This window comes from Salmo trutta, chromosome 13 (genome assembly GCF_901001165.1).
Source record: "Salmo trutta chromosome 13, fSalTru1.1, whole genome shotgun sequence".
Classification (NCBI taxonomy): Eukaryota; Metazoa; Chordata; class Actinopteri; order Salmoniformes; family Salmonidae; genus Salmo; species Salmo trutta.
The window spans coordinates 68553118-68569784 of NC_042969.1; the positions used below are offsets into that span (position 1 = coordinate 68553118).

Here is a 16667-nt window from a genome sequence, read left to right on the forward strand (position 1 = left end):
GTTACATTGACCCAAAGCTTCCTAATGTATTCAAATAGAATGTCAGTTCATTTAGAGGGCGAGCTTCGCTTTGTCTTTGTTGCAGTCGAACAAAAAATAAAGAGTTGTTCCCCACCCCCTATTTCCTCTGCTGTGGCGGAAGTAACTCGTATTGCTGAGGCCTCATCCTTCCAATGGCGACTGAAAACAGGCTGATTAGAACGCGGGAGCAACTGTGGAGGGGGTCAGAGCAGTGTAACCGAAATTAAATAAATATATCATACTCTCACTAGTCATAAAGTTAGTTTAAAATTGTAGACCCACCAAATCACGGCCGATTCAATGGCCAAAAGTCGGAATATTTCGCTCCTTGAATCAGGTAAGGCGAATATAGTTGCCTAATTCATTGCTTAAATTATATATAAATCTTGATTTAATTGATATCCAATTGTGCTCACTATTTTATTCTATTCACTTACAGAGCTATATTACCTAATTTCACGTTTTCTAACAACGGGTCCATGTCAGAGCGCGGCTGAGGTAAATTGGCGTGCCTTATTGACATCATTTTTCTTACTATTCAAAATTGTTGGCGAAAAGTTAATGAAAGCAACACATTCGAAAAAACTATTTTTGTATCTATTGCAGATTCTAGCGAGCGAACTAGAAGAATATCAGGTGTGTATTCCGGTAGCAGCGGCGTTCTGCCGTCGGTGTATGTAGCTACTAGCTATCCCGATTGGACTGGAACGTAGAACTTGTCTCACTCATGAGTTTTAATGTTTCTCTGACCGCCTCACTCGTTTGACATCACATGTTTTTACTAACTTAATTTCTGGCAGTATTTCTAGCATCTTGAGTGTTGTGATTTACACTAACACGCACCTTTTTGGATAGCTTTTGCCTTGCAGATTAGACTGGCAAGGAAATGAACATCCAAGATCTTACGAAGATTTGGTAAGTCTATAATCTATAGATGTAAATTAAATGTCGAATATCTGTTATTGTTGAGTGACAGCCACGTTGTCCATGCTTGGGCCATTTACTCTTTGTTCTATTCAGCTTTATTCGTTGTTACATTCTTGTTACATAATAACCTGATTTTAAACTTTTACCGGTATGTAGGATTACTTATTGTTGTATGTTTCGAAAGCTTAACGCTGTAGTATAGGAACACACTTATATATGCTCTATAAAATGTATCTGTTGTACTGCAGATAGGGTGGGGACTCTTGGGGTTCTGGCTACGTCAGGACACCACTGTTGACCAATCCACGTCCTAGAAAGGCTGTAGTTGCGTTATTTTCCTTGTGACCTGTGTTGTGATTCGCCGGTTGATGAATGTGTTTTACATAAAACGTTCTGCCCACAAAGAATACAGCACACTGGTGGAATGAGATCCGATGTACATGAAGAACCCAAGCTATGTCAGTGATTTTTTTTTTTACCCCCTAGAAAAATAGATGCAATTTTGTTCCAGTGCCACTGGCTGACAGTGTATTAGACAAAGACTATGATGATCTAAATGATAATAAATAGACAGTGTGGTTGCAGTACTGTAGTTTCATGATTCCTGGTGTCATCTTTTTTTTTTTTTTTTTTTTCATTTAGCAGACGCTCCAGAACGACTTAACCTAGTCGGCTCGTGGATTTGAAACAGGACAATTTCGTTACTGGCCCAACGCTCTTAACAGCTACCCAAATATAAATGTACAAATGTTGTGATGGCTTGATTGAAGAAAGAACAAAGCATGCATAATGGTTTAACAATGAAAGCTGGATTAGACATTCTGCTCATCATCAACACTATTTTTGATCCCATAGGTTGCAGCCAACCAACACATTGCACCTGACCATTTGCTGCAGATCTGTAAGAAGATTGGGCCGATTCTGGACAAAGAAGTGCCATGTGTTCCAGGCGTACATTCCCTACTGGGAACTGGGAGGCAGTCCTTACTCAGAACATCAAAAGGTGCAAAGCTTTACATGCATCTTGATTGAGCGTGCATTCTAAATATATACATCAGCAACTATTCGTTCTAAAATGAAATGATTCAATTACTTATTTCTTTCCATCTCTTCCAGGTTACGGCAATGTTCAGAGGAAAGGCTCATCATTTGCTGCCCTGAACAGAGGGAGACCACCAGAGATGCCTTTGACATGCAAAGATCCTCCAAATCTAGGTGGGTATTCCCTGACACAGGATTGACACATTCACACATTATTTTCTATTCATGCCGGTGCTGTAAATTCAATGTGTGCTTATAACTCAACACATTCTTTGTTGTTTTCTGTTACCATGATTCTGTTATCATGTTTGGACTCTGAATCATAGTGTTTTGTCCTTCACAGTGGAGGTGTACAGAGGAAGGGAGCTAACAGGTACTCAACGGTTCAGTACTGTGAACCCTGTGAGCAACTATCAGCACATGCGGATGCACAGGAGGATTCTGGGTCATCTGTCTGCAGTCTACTGCATTGCTTTTGATCGGACCGGTCTCAGGATTTTCACCGTGAGTTTTGTCGTCATAAAGATCAAGTTCTTGGGGGAAATCATGTTAGGTGGTATACCCGAGGCTCATCACTTTATCTACCTTATCAAACCCCACTTTCAAGGGCTCGGACGACTGCTTGGTGAAGATATGGTCTTCGTTTGATGGGAGGCTTCACTCCACCCTTCGAGGACATTCTGCTGAGATCTCAGACCTGGCTGTCAGCTTTGAGAATACCTTGATGGCAGCTGGCAGCTGTGACAAAACCATCCGAGTGTGGTGCCTTCGTACCTGTGCCCCTATGGCTGTCCTACAGGGGCACAGTGGATCCATTACCTCCCTACAGGTAGGAGCTTCCATATTCCTCCAACACCCTTATTATGTTTCTATCGACTGTAATGTTAGCCGGGCAAATAGTATGTAAGCTAATGCTGTCCACAGTTTTGCAAATGTAGGACACCATGCAACAGTGTAATGTGTTAACTGCACACAGCACTTTTTAACTCATGATGTACATACTAAACCTGATTGCTTCAGCAGCTCACATTGGACCACTAGTGTGATTTGCTGTCTGTACCGTAGACATCCCTCAGTATAGATGTGGCTGCATAAGTATATCTGGAACAGCATTTAACTTTGTGAATTACATCTGTCTCAGTTCTCACCGTTTGCCAAGGGCTCAAAGAGATACCTGGTGTCCACTGGAACTGATGCAACAATCTGCTTTTGGCAGTGGGATGTCAATAACATCAATTTCAGGTGAATTTCAACTACTGGTAATTTGATTTAGATAGATAGTAATTGCATCCTGAAAATGACAAATCTGAAACATTTACTCTGTTTGTAAAGTGATCGCCCACAGAAGTTTACAGAGCGACCCAGGCCGGGAGTTCAGATGGTGTGCTCATCATTCAGTCCAGGTAACAATGTCAAGATCGCAGTTTTGTGTAAAAGAATGCTTTGGCTCTTTAAATACATTTCTACAAATTGATCATACTATTACACTAACCATAGCTGATAGGATTTTAACAGAAGTATTGATTCAACTTTTTACCTCACTGTTCCAAGTTATTCTAACATGGGTATATAAAGGTTGAACCAAACTGGGATAAATTGAGTTTTTTTGTTTTATAAAACATTTTTAGGTGGCATGTTCTTAGCAACGGGAAGTACTGACGATGTCATCAGAATATATTACCTGGGAGGTGGGAACCCAGAAAAAATATCAGAGCTTCATGAACACACGGTAAGATCCTTTTGAAGAGCAGATAAACCAGCAAAAAGCTGAACACTAGAAAATAATGAGTTCCTAAAACAAATAATCATTAAATCCATTGAAGCTTTAATTTACAACAAATACAAACAACGTTGATGTAATATTGTAATCATTGGGTTGTCCAATATATGTTCTAATTTTTAGGACAAGGTCGACAGCATCCAATTTTGCCACTCAGGAGAAAGGTATGATCAATGTGATTAGTTGAAGCACTCACTTTAGCCCAACCGTTTTCATGAGGATTGCCTAGAGTCCATTGTCTTGGTTTGCCTCGTCTCGTAGGTTTGTGAGTGGCAGTCGAGATGGCACAGCACGCATCTGGAGGCTGACTCAGCGTCAGCAGTGGAGGAGCCTTCTTCTCAACATGAACGCCACTCTACCAGGGTAAGGAATGAACAGCTTGCCGGCACCATTACCTACACCTACACATGCTTGTATCTGTTTTATCCTTTCATATCAACTTTCTCCGCAGCTCAGAACACACGACCAATGAGGAAAGCTTTTTCAAGCCCAAGGTCACCATGGTAGCGTGGGATCGCCATGACAACTCAGTAATCACAGCGGTCAACAACCATATCCTCAAAGTGTGGAACTCCTACACGGGCCAGCTGCTACATATCCTTAAAGTAGGAGCAACTGCATTGTCTTACATTCTATTTTCATGAACAGTGCTGTCTCACAGTGATAGCTGAGGACATTTTGTAGCTATGACTACTAGTAGTGTAGAGGAATTTCCATCCTTAAACTATTTGTATATAAAGAACTGTTGAGGGATAGTCCTAGATTCCTTAGTCAGGAGGACATTATAGTTGTACTGTTTTTCCCCTTGCCACTGCTTGTCACTGTAAGCATGCTTTTCAGGAGCATTTCCTCAAAACATTTTGTCCAGTGACTTGGTAAAATAGCAGAATAGCATCAGACAGTGATTTGGCCTGACGGCTGTGTGATTCTCTGTGCAGGGCCACGAGGCTGAGGTGTTTGTCCTGGAGCCCCACCCCTCAGATCCCAGGATCATGCTGTCTGCTGGCCACGACGGAAACGTCTTCATCTGGGACATCGTCCGGGGCACAAAGACACAGCACTACTTCAACATGGTGAGGAGGGGCCTCGCACCACAGAAGACGGTAACATCCATTCTCTCCAACTATGACTGACTCCATCTTGGTTGCTCTGTCTGCCCTACAGATTGAGGGCCAGGGTCATGGTGCTGTCTTTGACTGCAAGTTCACTCCCGACGGCCAGCGCTTTGCCTGCACAGACTCTCACGGTCATCTGGTCATTTTCGGCTTTGGGAGCTCCAAGCCATACGAGAAGGTAAGGATGGAGCTCCTACTACATCTATGCATAGGAAAGAGTCCTTTATTCAATGGTTTGAGATTGACTCCCTGTCTGTCTTCGTCCAGCTTCCAGATCAGGTGTTTTTCCACACCGACTATCGGCCACTGATCCGGGACGCCAACGGCTTTGTGTTGGATGAGCAGACCCAGCAGGCACCCCATCTCATGCCCCCTCCCTTCCTGGTGGATGTGGATGGGAACCCCCACCCCCCTAGATACCAGCGGCTGGTCCCCGGGAGGGAGAACATTGCAGACGAACACCTTGTGCCTCAGCTGGGATATGTTGCCACAAGTATGTAAACAAGCATTTACGAGACAGTTGTAAGGCAATATGATCCTGGTGTTTATTGGACCAGTACGACAACACTAAAATAGCAGTTGGGCACGTGTGGATGGGTGGATTTTGTTTGACCAGTGCAACTACCATCTGTTTCTCTGAGAGTTTGTGAGTGGGTGGATCTGTGAATCTGTTTGAGTAAGTGGTTGTGTTACTTAAGACTGTCCATGTTGTCCCCCTTAGGTGATGGCGAGGTGATGGAGCAGGTGATCAGTCAGCTGACCACGGACCACGAGGAGGCCACGGCCAGACGCAGCATTCTGGACGACACCATCAGGCAGCTGCAGGAGCAGCAGGACAGGCAGAGCAGACCAGGGACACTGGCCCCAGCCCCCAGCACCCCACGCAGAGGTACCGGACACACCCATACTGTCTGTTCTACTAGCAGTATTGTGTGGTGGCATATTCCTAGCCCTCTTCCTTTCTACAAGCTACCATTGCTCTGGGGCATGCTCAAAAACTTTGTATTCCTACATGTTAATGGTCGAGGACTCTATTGGAAATGGAAAATAATTTCTCATCCATTATGGTTGAATGAATGATTGGGTCCTGGACAAGCAGTGATGTTGTGTTCCCTTCTCTCCCACTCTGTACCCAGCATCAGTGAATGAGCGAGGTGCAGCTGAGGTGCAGTCGTCCCCTAACGTGGGTCTGCGGCGCAGTGGGCAGGTGGAGGGGGTGAGACAGATGCACCAGAATGCCCCTCGCAGCCAGATGGCCACGGAGAGGGACCTGCAGGCCTGGAGACGCAGGGTGGTGGTACCTGAGCTCTCATCCAGCGGTTACAGGTGAGACCGACATCCCTTAAACAACAGGGGGAGATAATCTGTATAGTTAGTTATATAACACAAAGGATGTCATGTATATAAACAAGCCTACTCCTGAATGGTTCATCTCTAGAACATTATTCCTGAAATGCAAGTTTAAATTAAATGTGTAAATGATCTTAGTTACCAGGATGACTTCCGAATTACAAAAGGAGAGGAGGAGATTGCCTTATACAATGCAAAGAAACGCCGTGTGACATACGGCAGTTGTAGAGTAAGTAGACATATGTTTATTACTTTTAAAAATCATGACTGACCACAGGAATTTTTAAATGATACTGACGTCATACCTGCATTTCTGCTTTGCTTCTGCCTCAGGATGATTCTGAAGATGAACTGCCTTGCATCAAACGAGCACAGTCCCGCAAAAAGCAAAAAGTCTTCCAGCAGAGCAGAGATGGCATTATGGAGGAATTAATCGAGTTCTCCTGTGAGGAGGGAGAGGGGACCACAACATCAGAGGTACATTCTATGCTTTTGACATGTCAGTTAGAGAATAACAAGCTATTTCGAATATTAGTAAAAGAGGTCAATCTTGCCATCTCCTATCCCTCTAGGACCATGAGATGGAGGGCAGTGAACTGGATTCATCCAATGAGGAAGAGGAATGGAAAAGTGACAGTTCAAGGCACAGATAAGCTCTTTGCTTCTCTTGATTCCTTACAAGAGGTACATGACGTATGTCATATTGTTGTTTCCCTTGGTATAATGCTAACATAACTTGCATTTCCCATGACAGCCACTCATCCAGTGAGTACTCTGACTGGACAGCAGACGCTGGGATTAACCTGCAGCCCTCCACTCCCGTGTCATCACGGAAACGAGTTCGCCGCCAGCTTAGCAGCTCGGAGGAGGAAGAGATCGAGGAGGAAGAGGAGAAGCAGCAAAGTGAGGATGAGGAACGACCACCTCAGACTAGCAAGCAGAAATCCAAGAAGCCCAAGGTTAGCCACTGTACTAACCTGCATATTTTTTGTCAGTGCTTGCATCCTGTTATGGTATGACAAAGTAGTTTCACACTTCTCTATTGAATATTAAATAAATCTTACAAATTAACAATTACGTATCACAGCGGCCTAAAGCCAGGCCGTCGATCAACAGAGAAGTCTCCAACGAGTTCAGACCCTCAACGTGGATCACTGATGTCATTCCCAGGAAGTCTCCCTTCGTTCCCCAGATGGGTGATGAGGTACGTGGCTCTGTCTGGACCATATGTCTCCCCTACTGTGTTGTGTTCATGTGTGCATCTCTGATGTCTAAATCAGAGGAGGCTGGTTGGAGGAGCTATAGTAATGGCTGGAATGGAACTGTATCAAACATGGAAACCACGTATCCATTCCAGCAATTTCAATGAGCCCGTCCTCCTATAGCTCCTCCCACCAGCCTCCTCTGATCTAATTACTGTTACCCTCTCTCTCTCTCAGGTAATCTATTTCCGCCAGGGTCACGAGGCGTATGTGGAGGCGGTGAACAGGAACAACCTGTACCCCATTAACATGGAGAAACAGCCCTGGAGGAAGATGGAGCTGAGGGTAAGAACATATCCACTCTGCTCCAAACTAGGAAACGGATGAATCTGTCTTCCACTGATGCGGTAGAAAACGGCCTAGTGTGTTGAGAGGGCCTGTGTCTAAAAGGACATTGTTGAAGAGTAACTTGACACTCTCCTTCTCTCTACAGGACCAAGAGTTTGTTAAAATAACTGGGATCAAGTATGAAGTGTGCCCTCCGACACTCTGCCGCCTGAAACTGACGCTCATTGACCACGGCACGCGCAAAATCACAGACAAATCATTTTATGTCAAGTAAGTGATGCAACAGCTTCAAAGGGTCTAACATTAAAGATGCATGTACACAGATATTACCAGAGACATTTTGTAACTTTGCACTTCTGTACGCCTCCCCTCAGGTATCATGACATGCCGGATGTGATTGACTTCCTTGTGCTTCGGCAGAGTTACGACGAAGCACGCAGTAGAGTCTGGCAGCCGAGTAAGTTAACGATACATCTCTCTTCAGGGCTTTCTCACACTACTCAAGGTCCAGTAACGTATGAGATGAACAGATCAACATTTCAATACAATGTTTTCTGCATTCCCCCACCTAAAATGGTAACATTCCTCACTGCAGATGACAGATTCCGGTCCGTAATAGATGATGCCTGGTGGTTTGGGATCATTGTTTGTCAGGAGCCATATCAGCCTGAATATCCAGACAGTCATTTCCAGTGCTTCAAAGTCCGGTGAGAATGTATTAAAGTGCTAGTATGATTGGATCTGCAATGTTGGAAACCAGTCAAAATGGTCCCCAACGGTTGATGCTTCTAACCTGCTTGTCTTTGTTTTGTTGCCAGATGGGACAATGGCGAAACGGAGAAGCTAAGTCCTTGGGATGTGGAAGCTATTCCAGAGGATGGTAATTTTAACAGACTGTTGTAAATGGGACATTCTAGTACAGTATTTGGCAATGGACTATATGGCAACAATGGTGTGTGCTCTTCAGCCCAGCAACCTGAGTGTGTAGGTGGAGGGGTTCCAGTGACAGCAGAGGAGATGAGAGAGGTCATGTATAAACCCCAGACAGGAGAGTGGGGTGAGAGGAGCAGAGATGACGAGTGTGAACGCATCATAGCAGGCATTGACCAACTCATCACTGTCGGTAAGAACACTCACCTCCCCACTGCATTTTGATTCTACTTCCTCCTCAACAGACCCTGCATTGTATACCATTCCTAGATGGGCTAGTGAGGTTTTGAATTTCAAATTCATACTACTTCTGTTTTTTTCTTCTTCTCATTGACAGATATTGTAGCCCCATTCTCTGGCCCGGTGGACATAGTTCAATACCCAACCTACTGCACGGTGATAGCCTTCCCCACAGACCTGAGCACCATCAGACTGAGACTGATGAGTAGGTTCTATAGGCGACTGTCCGCTGTAGTTTGGGATGCCAGATACATTGTGCACAACGCCCGGACCTTCAATGAGCCAAGGAGCAAGATAGCCCATTCAGCAAAACTTATCACAGATGTCCTGCTAAAATTTATCAAGTGAGTTGTCCAAATGTTATTGAGCTCAAACTTTTATACAGATACATTTTTAACAACATATGTTGCCTTTTTTATTTCCTCAGTCGACCTAGCTGTACAGATATCATGGAGATCTATAATGCAATTGAAGACATGGACTACACGGATGAGGTAAATCAGGTTTTGATGTGGCAAGTTATTCAAACCTTGCTCTGAAATGTTTGGGATGAACTGATGTTGATTTGAATGTCTTTCCCAGGACCTGGAAGAGGCACCAGGCCCCTCTTCTGGACACAGACTGTGCCAGGTAAGTAATGAAAGATTATGTAAAATCAGCTATGAAAACATCCCCAGCCACTTCCCTCAGTTATCTTATGTGTCTTCCTTCATCCCAGCGCTCTTCTGAGACGGTACCTGACCCAGACTCCTGGAAGGGGCAGTGCAAGCGCCTGATGAACTATGTCTTTGAGTGTGAGGACTCTGAGCCCTTCAGAAAGCCTGTGGATCCTACCTCCTACCCAGTAAGAGAACAGAGTTCTACTGTAATAATGACTCTGGCTTTGTTAGAAATGTTGATCGAATGTGACTCATGTCTGTTTGCAGGACTACCTTAGGATCATTGACACTCCCATGGACTTTGGGATGGTGAAGGGGACCCTTGAGGAGGACCGTTATGAAAACCCCATGGAGCTCTGCAAAGACACACTTTTGATATTTGCCAATGCTAAAGCCTTCACGCCAAACAAACGCTCAAAGGTATTTCAGCTCTTGCATTTCCAAACCATACAAGTGATTCCAGTGTAAAAAATCCTACCTTAATCCAAAACTCATTGAGTTGATTTTTCATTTCCAATTTGACTTTGGTCAGGTTCTGGATTGTCATCAATCTAGTGACTAGGACCTGATGCCAAATTGGTGTACTCTACATATTTTTATCTCCTCTGTCCCCAGATCTACAGTATGACTTTGCGGCTCTCTGCATTCTTCGAAGAGCGAATCAGAACAATCATATCGCAATACAAAACTGCCGTCAAGAGCAGCGAGAAGCTCCGCCGCAGCCAGAGGTTCCGAAAGAAGCTTCAGCACCACGAGTCTGCTGCACCCAGCACTGACACCACAAGGTAGGCCTCACTTCTACTGCCCACCTCATTGGGCTTAAGGAAACGTACTTGTCCACATGACGTACAGCACTTCTAATTATATTGTTCTTTCCCTTCAGTCAAAAGAGGGCTGCTCTAAAAACTCAGGAAAAAGTGGAAGCGGCGTCGACGACCAAATCTACCTCAGCCAAAGTGTCTGCTCCTGAGAAAACCAGGAGGAGGAGCCACAGCAGTGACAGCTCAGGCCACAGCTCTTCTGAAGCTTCCTCAAGGTCAGACTCTGAGATTTACAGTGAGTTATATATGAGTGACTCTGAAGAGGAGAAACGCCCGAAGTCCTCACAGCACCATCACAGCAGAGAGACCAGGGGAACCAGAAGAGTCACCAGGAACAATGGGGCAAAGAAGAAAAAAAGTGAGTATTTCACATAAATCCGGCAGAAGGCAGCTAGTTCTTAATAGTTGTCCTTCTAATAAAATCCCTGTTTTTGATATTTTATTTCAGTTGCTGAGAGCGAGAGTGAGTCCTCCAATGAGCGGGAGGAGAGTGAGGACGGTGAGAAGTTGTCCAACTCAATGTCTCGCCGATTCCCCAGCAGGTCCAGCACCAGGCTAACCAGGAATAATGCGGTTGCCCATAGGAAGCATACCAAACGGCCAGGTAAACACCATCACACCACAGAGCAAGGAAAAGGAGAGGTAACTAGAACAGGGAGTGGAGAGCAGATAACTGCCCTTCTGGTCAAAGGTCTGAACTGTCTGTACAGAGCAGATCTTTTTTTAGTTATTATATGATTATTAGCCATTAAAATGTTGCTGCACTGTGTGTCCAGAGAGGGGTTCCCAGATGAACGGTCACAGCAGAACATTTGGGCGAGAGAGGCGACGAGGAAACGACTCTGAGAGATCACCATCCCAGGGTACAGACACTTACAGGGATGAGGAGGAGAATGTGGGCCGCAGGACATTGAAAAGGAAGACTGCCAGGGCAGCCGTCAACAAGATGAAGCTTCTGGAAGCCTCTGAGGAAGACTATGGTTCAGCCTCAGAGGATGAGGACAAACATAGGCGGAAAAGCAGCCGCCATGCGACCCGAGTCAGCAAACGCACTGCCGTGATCCAGAGCAGCTCTGAATCCGAGGATCAGTCATCAGCCTCTGGATCCGAGGATCTGTCATCAGCACAGAGTAAGCACACAGTCAGCTTAGACTGGTTTGGATCAATTTTTTTGTTCAAGGATCTACTGTACCAGAGCCACAAAAGGGGACATTCTTTGAGAACAAATTTCAACACTATTGTGTAACATTCTTTCTCTCACCTAGGTTCTAAAAAAGGCAAGGATTCATCGGGTGATTGGGAGAACAATGAGGACAGTATTGAGAGTGAAGCTTCATCCTCTCGTTGCCATCAGAATGGAGAGAGTAAGAACTCCAGCAGCCGCAGGACGACCAGACAAGCTGCAGGGATGAGGGGTAAGGGTAAGAGCTACAGGCATACTGTAGATGCTTTCACAGTCAAGGCTACTTTCTCTCTGCCTTTACTCCAATTTCATTAATTTGTTGCTGTAGTGTTAATGTTTCTATCTCTTTCAGATGATTTGTCTCATGTAAATGGCTACAGCACAAAACATCAACCGGCTGATAGTAACTCTGAGAAAGAGGATGAGGAGAGCTCTGATGGTGAAGAAGGGGAGGAGGAAGAAACTATTGTGTCTCAGAAGTCCTCCAGAAGCACCGCAACTGCTGCAGTGAGCAAAAGTAGAACTTGCATTACCAGTTATGTGGAGGAAGAGAAGTCTGGCTCCAGAAAGAGACAACACACAACACGAGACCACAATGCTCAAAAGCACCCTCACAAAAACGGGAGGAAGGTGGAAGAACATCCTAAAGACTCTGAGAAAAATTGTAAATTGCCATCAAAAAGCCAAGAGCAAACAGCTGCCTCAACCCACAAACAGGATGGCCCTGAATCAGAGGAACTCAGTGACACTCCAAAGAGATCAAGCTCTCGCAAGAAAATATTGAAGTCTGAAGAGGAGGAAGATGGAGAGGAAGACGAAGCAGACAGCAACCATTCATATGTTGAATCTGAGGGAGAATCCAATAAAAAACCTCCATTGCGAAACAAAAGACAGAGTCGCAATGACTCTGCTTCAGAGAGCGAGGAGGAGGAAGTTGTACCCAACAGGAGAGCAAGGAGGAAACTGCATGCTTCCTCAGAGGAAGAATCTGATGGGAAGGAGAAGCATAGCCCTAGCAGGCGGCCTTGCCTTCGAGCCCAACCAAAAAAGAAATATATCAATGAAGACTCTGAGGAGGACTTGAACTCTGAGATGCAAGGCAGTTGTAAGAATGGGAAGAGCAAAACTGTTTCACATAAAGGATATCAACGCAACCGAAGAAAAGCCTCCCCAGCTGCTACAAAACGACAGTCCTCTTCCAAGAGAAAACGCATTTACACCTCAGACTCCTCAGAGAACCCTGATGAAAAGAAACAGTGCATGCGCAAGACTAAGGCTAAGAGCTACTGTGATAAGGACGAGAGGGGGACAAAAAGATCCAACTCAAAGCATCCCAAGAAGGAATCTCGATCCAAGTCAGAACCCGAGGACGGTAATAGTCAGGAAGATGCCTCTTCTCAAGGGTCAGAGGATGAGAAGGAGGTTGAGTGTCCGAGGTGGAAGAGACGTTTGGAGCGACAAAAACGCAAGCGAAAAGAAAGCTGCAGCAGCAGTGCCCACAGTTCTGCCTCTGAAAGCGAGGAGGAAGAGTCCTCTGCCTCTGAGAAGTCCTCTGCTAGCTCAGGTTCCCAGAACAATACAAAGAGAAAAAGCCACAAGAGGTCAAGGGTCAGCGAAAAGGGTACCGCCCGCCACTCTCGACAACGCAGGAGGGATGCCTCTGACGCAGACAGCGACCAGTTGTACAGGGAACCCCAGAGTGGAACACGTATCAAGACCCGAAACCGTGGCAAACGGACAGTGACATATCACGACAGCGAATGAAGGACTTGGCGCAGCAGGCTTAGCCAGAGCGAGACTAACTGGAGAACTTGAAGACACTTGATCGCCACATTAAGGTAGTAGCACTGGAGCCCTTTCAAAAGGAAATGCTGTGAATCTGTTTCATTCAGGGATATTTATATTTTCTATGAAAATTTTTTTTTTTTATAAAATGAATGAATGCAAGCATTTGAACAGCTGGTTTTCACGTGTGTGTGTGTGTGTGTGTGTGTGTGTGTGTGTGTGTGTGTGTGTGTGTATATAGAGAAAACCACCTCCCATTCTGCTTTTGTGATTTGGCCAGCTAAATAACCGTTCGGGGGGAGCATTGTCAGCTTGGGTGCTATCTTAATATACCTCTGTTTAATCAAGCATATTTTGCTGGTTTGCACTAAGAAACACACTGTAAAGAGGTATTTCATACACTAGTTTTGCATTAGGAACTCAGGGGTCAACTAAGTTTACCGTAGTCTCAGAAATGCAGTCTTGGGAGTTAGAGTAGGTAGGGATAAACATTTCCAGGATTGCGGATTCAGTCCAAGCACACTCGCTGAGACAATTAATCTTCTTCACCCTCCTTTGACTTCAACACTCCTTTGTAAATCCACATGAATTATCCTTTAATAGATTGTGTGGTGACTTGTTGATATGAGCCAAAATGTACAAATTTGAATTCCTAGTTTTCCTCTGTTTTGTCTTAATTTGTTTCATTGTTTATTTTGCAATATTTCCTTGTGTGTTCTAGTCATTGATTGAGGTGTAAATATGAGATTGAGTGAATGGTTTGGGGATCACTCTGTAGCAAACCATTGCTTATTTAAATTTGAGTATTAATTTTCCTTTTGTATGACATTACAATGCATTGTCTTGCCACATGTCACAAATTGGTACCCTTTTGCCAAGTACAGGAAACCAAAAAGTACTTATTGCAAAATACTGTGATTTCTCATATTGGGAAGACATTCTAGTGTTGTTCTGTATTATGTACGCTCAGTATTAAATTCCTTTTCGGAGATTTTTGCCAGTCGTGCGTGTGTGTGTGGAGGGGGTCTTGAACTGCAATTGCGTTGACATTTTTGCTTAATGTTTTTCATACTTTGATACAAACAGATTTCACAGGGAAAAGTTCCTGGTACTCATTATGGTTGTGGAGTGCAAGAGGGCTGTTTTTTTTCTGGTTAATAAAGACATCAATTCAAGGCTCATTTTGTATGTGTTATCAATTTCAGTGTTGGTCTCGAGACCACATATTAAGTGTCTCTGTCGGATAAATCGATAAATTTGTGCTCGGTCTGACAGAGGACATGTAATTTCTTCCCGAGACCAGCCGAAAACAGCAAAGTAAAGAAACAAATTATCAGCTTCCATTGTCAATGCATAAAACCGCTTTGCCAGACCAAGTCAATACAATTCTGCCTTGAAACATTAATTCAGTATCCTAACAGCATATATTTATTATAAACATGTTTTTTTTCTCGCAGTGGGAACCTAATACTAGTGCACTCATGTAGGAGAATGCACTCTTTGTATATACACTGCTCAAAAAAATTAAGGGAACACTTAAACACATCCTAGATCTGAATGAAAGAAATAATCTTATTAAATAGTTTTTTCTTTACATAGTTGAATGTGCTGACAACAAAATCACACAAAAATAATCAATGGAAATCCAATTTATCAACCCATGGAGGTCTGGATTTGGAGTCACACTCAAAATTAAAGTGGAAAACCACACTACAGGCTGATCCAACTTTGTTGTAATGTCCTTAAAACAAGTCAAAATGAGGCTCGGTAGTGTGTGTGGCCTCCACGTGCCTGTATGACCTCCCTACAACGCCTGGGCATGCTCCTGATAAGGTGGCGGATGGTCTCCTGAGGGATCTCCTCCCAGACCTGGACTAAAGCATCCGCCAACTCCTGGACAGTCTGTGGTGCAACATGGCGTTGGTGGATGGAGCAAGACATGATGTCCCAGATGTGCTCAATTGGATTCAGGTCTGGGGAACGGGCAGGCCAGTCCATAGCATCAATGCCTTCCTCTTGCAGGAACTGCTGACACACTCCAGCCACATGAGGTCTAGCATTGTCTTGCATTAGGAGGAACCCATGGCCAACCGCACCAGCATATGGTCTCACAAGGGGTCTGAGGATCTCATCTCGGTACCTAATGGCAGTCAGGCTACCTCTGGCGAGCACATGGAGGGCTGTGCGGCCCCCCAAAGAAATGCCACCCCACACCATGACTGACCCACCGCCAAACCGGTCATGCTGGAGGATGTTGCAGGCAGCAGAACGTTCTCCATGGCATCTCCAGACTCTGTTACGTCTGTCACGTGCTCAGTGTGAACCTGCTTTCATCTGTGAAGGGCACAGGGCGCCTGTAGCGAATTTGCCAATCTTGGTGTTCTCTGGCAAATGCCAATTGTCCTGCACGGTGTTGGGCTGTAAGCACAACCCCCACCTGTGGACGTCGGGCCCTCATACCCCCCTCATGGAGTCTGTTTCTGACCGTTTGAGCAGACACATGCACATTTGTGGCCTGCTGGAGGTCATTTTGCAGGGCTCTGGCAGTTTTCCTCCTGCTCTTCCTTGCACAAAGGCGGAGGTAGCGGTCCTGCTGCTGGGTTGTTGCCCTCCTACGGCCTCCTCCACGTCTCCTGATGTACTGGCATGTCTCCTGGTAGCGCCTCCATGCTCTGGACACTACGCTGACAGACACAGCAAACCTTGCCACAGCTCGCATTGATGTGCCATCCTGGATGAGCTGCACTACCTGAGCCACTTGTGTGGGTTGTAGACTCCGTCTCATGCTACCACTAGAGTGAAAGCACCGCCAGCATTCAAAAGTGACCAAAACATCAGCAGGGAAGCATAGGAACTGAGAAGTGGTCTGTGGTCACCACCTGCTGAACCACTCCTTTATTGGGGGTGTCTTGTTTATTGTCTATAATTTCCACCTGTTGTCTACTCCATTTCCACAACAGCATGTGAAATTTATTGTCAATCAGTGTTGCTTCCTAAGTGGACAGTTGGATTTCACAGAAGTGTGATTGACTTGGAGTTACATTGTGTTGTTTAAGTGTTCCCTTTATTTTTTTGAGCAGTGTATAACACAGGCACATTGGTGTAGTGGAGTTTATACGCTTAAGCAATAAGGCATGGGGGGGTGTGGTATGTGGCCAATATACCACGGCTAAGGGCTGTTCTTACGCACGACGCATCGCGGAGTGCCTGGATACAGCCCTTAGCCGTGGTATATTGGCCATATAACACAACCCCCCGAGGTGCC

At 45.0% G+C, this 16667-nt stretch overlaps 1 protein-coding gene across 2 annotated transcripts; it reads left to right on the forward strand.

The window, feature by feature from the left end:
- Positions 1–56: 56 nt before the first annotated feature.
- Positions 57–14583, forward strand: LOC115206411 (bromodomain and WD repeat-containing protein 3). 2 transcript variants are annotated; one of them, XM_029773345.1, is made up of 41 exons: positions 57–358; positions 461–519; positions 628–657; positions 877–936; positions 1804–1951; positions 2065–2163; positions 2333–2493; positions 2597–2818; positions 3131–3231; positions 3322–3392; positions 3618–3718; positions 3893–3933; positions 4031–4132; positions 4221–4374; positions 4708–4842; positions 4934–5062; positions 5152–5377; positions 5606–5773; positions 6021–6210; positions 6373–6463; positions 6568–6711; positions 6807–6877; positions 6989–7193; positions 7322–7438; positions 7674–7781; positions 7930–8054; positions 8159–8241; positions 8380–8491; positions 8603–8664; positions 8752–8907; positions 9052–9298; positions 9382–9448; positions 9537–9584; positions 9673–9798; positions 9881–10033; positions 10229–10398; positions 10497–10792; positions 10883–11038; positions 11211–11564; positions 11700–11855; positions 11970–14583. In XM_029773345.1, exons 1-41 carry the CDS (start codon positions 322–324, stop codon positions 13379–13381), a joined length of 6693 nt encoding a protein of 2230 aa, XP_029629205.1. In that variant the 5' UTR covers positions 57–321; the 3' UTR covers positions 13382–14583. The 2 variants fall into 2 exon arrangements, with proteins under 2 accessions (XP_029629205.1, XP_029629206.1); XM_029773346.1 differs by having other exon boundaries at positions 58–358; positions 11700–11849.
- Positions 14584–16667: the final 2084 nt, after the last annotated feature.